Raw genomic sequence first — 2795 nt, 5'->3', positions numbered from 1 at the left:
CTCTTGATCATCAATCACAACTTCCCTTTGCATAGTAGTTGGACTGATCCAGAATTTGGATTTTCTTGTCCACATAGCGATTACATTAGAGATGTTGACTTCATCTCTACTCATTTCTATCTCCATATCTCCTATACTCTCCCCCTTAAGTTGGGTGTGGATGAGAAGAAACACCCAACTTACAAAATACAAAATTTTGTTTTTTCTTTCGAGTGCAATCATATAAAAAAAACGGCCAATGAAATTGAGCTTCTAGACAATAGCCCACATAATAAAAAAATACCAGCTTTTTTTTTTTGTCTTCTCTACTTCCTTTTTTTTTTTTTTTTTTTTTTTTTTTTTTTGTGGCCAAGCCAACTCCACCAAGAACAGGCTGAACATTCTGCACTGAAAATTCTGGGGTGGTCTCTTTGAGGATCAATTGCTGAGCTACATGAGACCGAACAAAAGAGTTTTGAGGAAACAGAGGCAGCCCTGTTCTTTCGATATTCGGGTTTAGAAGAGTCCAGTGTTGAAGTTGGCTCATAATCATAAGAGTGGAGCATACATGGCATACAAAGCCCTAGAGTGAGGTTTAGTTTGACGTCTTTTCCTGGGAGCCAAGAAGTCTCAAGAAGGCGATGATTCTATTACGACAGAGAGGACAGGGTATGGAGCCAGGTTGGCCCACTACATTGAGGGTATTGTTGTTGATGGATCAAAAGATAGAGGGCACATCTTATGTAAATCCCATATCCACAATCATCTGCAACAATTGTACAAACTCTCTCTAGGCAGACAACGCAAAGATCACCATCATGAGAGGAGGCACTCGATGACTGCAACCGACATTGAGTCAGATACCGAATCATCGGAGTCATCTTGCATCTCGAGGGTGGAGTCCTTTGCAGACACGCCCGAAAAGGGTGTTGAAAAACGGATTTTCAGCCAAAAGTATGGCAAATCAACGAGCTCGGACTCTGATCTCTCTGTGGAAGAGTGCCCTGGGCCTCAGAGTCCTAGGGTTTCCTCCATTGAAAAGGTCAAGGGTAATATTGATATGAAAGCAAAGGTCATGTCAATCAACTGGTTCAGAAGATTCGGGTTCAGTAGCCGGTGGACTCACACTCTTGCTTTGCATGCCTTTGGGGTTTCGATGCAGAGGATCAAGGTTTTTCCCCCTTGTCTTTGCTTGGCTAGTTCGCTATGGCTTGCCATTAGGCTTAGTGAGAGAAATCTTCAGACGTCTTTGTGGCTTCAGAAGCTTGAAGCATGCTCTGGTGTTCCCATGCATTGGTTGTCACCTCTCTTTCTCTCTCTTGATTCTCAAACAAATTGGATCCTCTTTCTCTCTCTTAAGTCTACAAACAAGTTGTTTCTCTCTCACCTACAAAAGGAAAAGCAAGGTATAGTAGGTAGGCAGCCGCTGCTGTCTTCCCCCCTCACCAACTTTGAAATAGAAAGGAAAGGGCCACACTTTCTTTCTCTCCGTACTTTCTCATTAAAATATTCTCTCTCCTCAATTTCAAAAACCCGAACGTCTTTAATCTGATCTTCCAAGCTCAGCTAGGGTATTGTGGTTTGTTTCTTTTCTTCTTCGGCCATGGGCTCGTGGGAAGCCTCCCTGCAATGCTTGGGTTCATGGAAACCTTTCGTGGAACTCATGGCCGACAACCTCACGGCCTATGGCAACCTCAGATCTAAGGTTGGCGAGCTCAGATCTGAGGTTGGCGAGCTCAGATCTGAGCCTGAGGAGTTTATTACTCTTATACCATGTTTGAATCATGGGAGCATAGAATGGAAAATGGAGATAGAAGAAGAGAGAACAATTCATGGGAGCATAGAATGGAGAATGTAGATAGAAGACGAGAGAACAATTCGTGGGAGTATAGAATGGAGTGAATGGAGATAGAAGAAGACAGAACACAACATTTATGTAGTTCAAGCTGAAGCCTTACGTCCACAGATCCAAAGCCCCAACCGGCTACATCTTCAGTATTTTGGATGAACATCTACATCAATAAGTACCTCTATATATAAAGGACGATCACACAATTATAGGATAAATATGGTATGATTCTTAGAGATAGGTAAATAGTACGAGGTCTTATCACCAAACTAACTTGACGTTTATCTTCTAGATGCCTAATGTTATCAAGAGATATATACTCATACATCCATAATGATGTATATCAATATGAACCCGAGATATCCGAGATATCCATATCTTAACATTCTCTGTTTACTTCTCATAGGTAAGGTTTTAAAAAATGGACCGGTTACCTTGATTGCCGATTCCGATCTGAATTACCAATTTTTTAAACCATGCTCACAACCTTGCCTTGAAGGGCACCACGGTGGCCTTGACTCACATCTGCCCTCTGTACCTCCTCTCTCTTCACATCCCCACCCACCTTCAATCCCTCGACCTCAGCCTTCCCTTTGTGTCAGCCCTGGGTCCCCATTTCTTGTACTCCACACACGTCGCTGTATGTTGCATTGGCTCGTTCCCCATGGATGCCACCCTTCCTTGCCCATGGCATCCCCTAAATATAATTGCATTATCACCATCCTAGCATGAGGTCTCCATGGCCTTCCCAAATAAGTCGAGAAATTGCACTTCACTGGCTCTAGGTCAGGAGCACCTTGAATGGTACAATTCTGAAAGATAAATGATGTATCATGTGTGGGTTGAAACCTGCTATGAGAAGTTATCATGTTTTGCTGTTTCGACATTCGCTTGTGTGGAAAAATTTGACAGTTCTGGAATACTGTGGATGCGTTGCTGAAGATGAAGTCAACAGTGCCGTAGATAT

General features: G+C 42.8%; 1 protein-coding gene across 1 annotated transcript; it reads left to right on the top strand.

Moving 5' to 3' along the window:
• The first annotated feature begins 814 nt into the window (after positions 1–814).
• LOC18431731 (uncharacterized) lies at positions 815–2238 on the top strand. The gene is made up of 2 exons (XM_011624126.1): positions 815–1275; positions 2235–2238. Exons 1-2 carry the CDS (start codon positions 815–817, stop codon positions 2236–2238), a joined length of 465 nt encoding a protein of 154 aa, XP_011622428.1.
• Positions 2239–2795: the final 557 nt, after the last annotated feature.

The sequence above is a fragment of the Amborella trichopoda genome, chromosome 5, assembly GCF_054954075.1.
Source record: "Amborella trichopoda isolate Santa Cruz 75 chromosome 5, AtrichopodaSantaCruz75HAP2 v2.0, whole genome shotgun sequence".
In the NCBI taxonomy this organism is placed as follows: domain Eukaryota; kingdom Viridiplantae; phylum Streptophyta; class Magnoliopsida; order Amborellales; family Amborellaceae; genus Amborella; species Amborella trichopoda.
The sequence above is the reverse complement of the archived record's forward strand: the minus strand, read 5'-3'. Positions and strand labels throughout refer to the sequence as shown.

What these genes read in the sequence shown, in the direction of transcription:
- LOC18431731 (XM_011624126.1), top strand. Translation starts at nt 815, where the DNA reads ATGACTGCAACCGACATTGAGTCAGATACCGAATCATCGGAGTCATCT.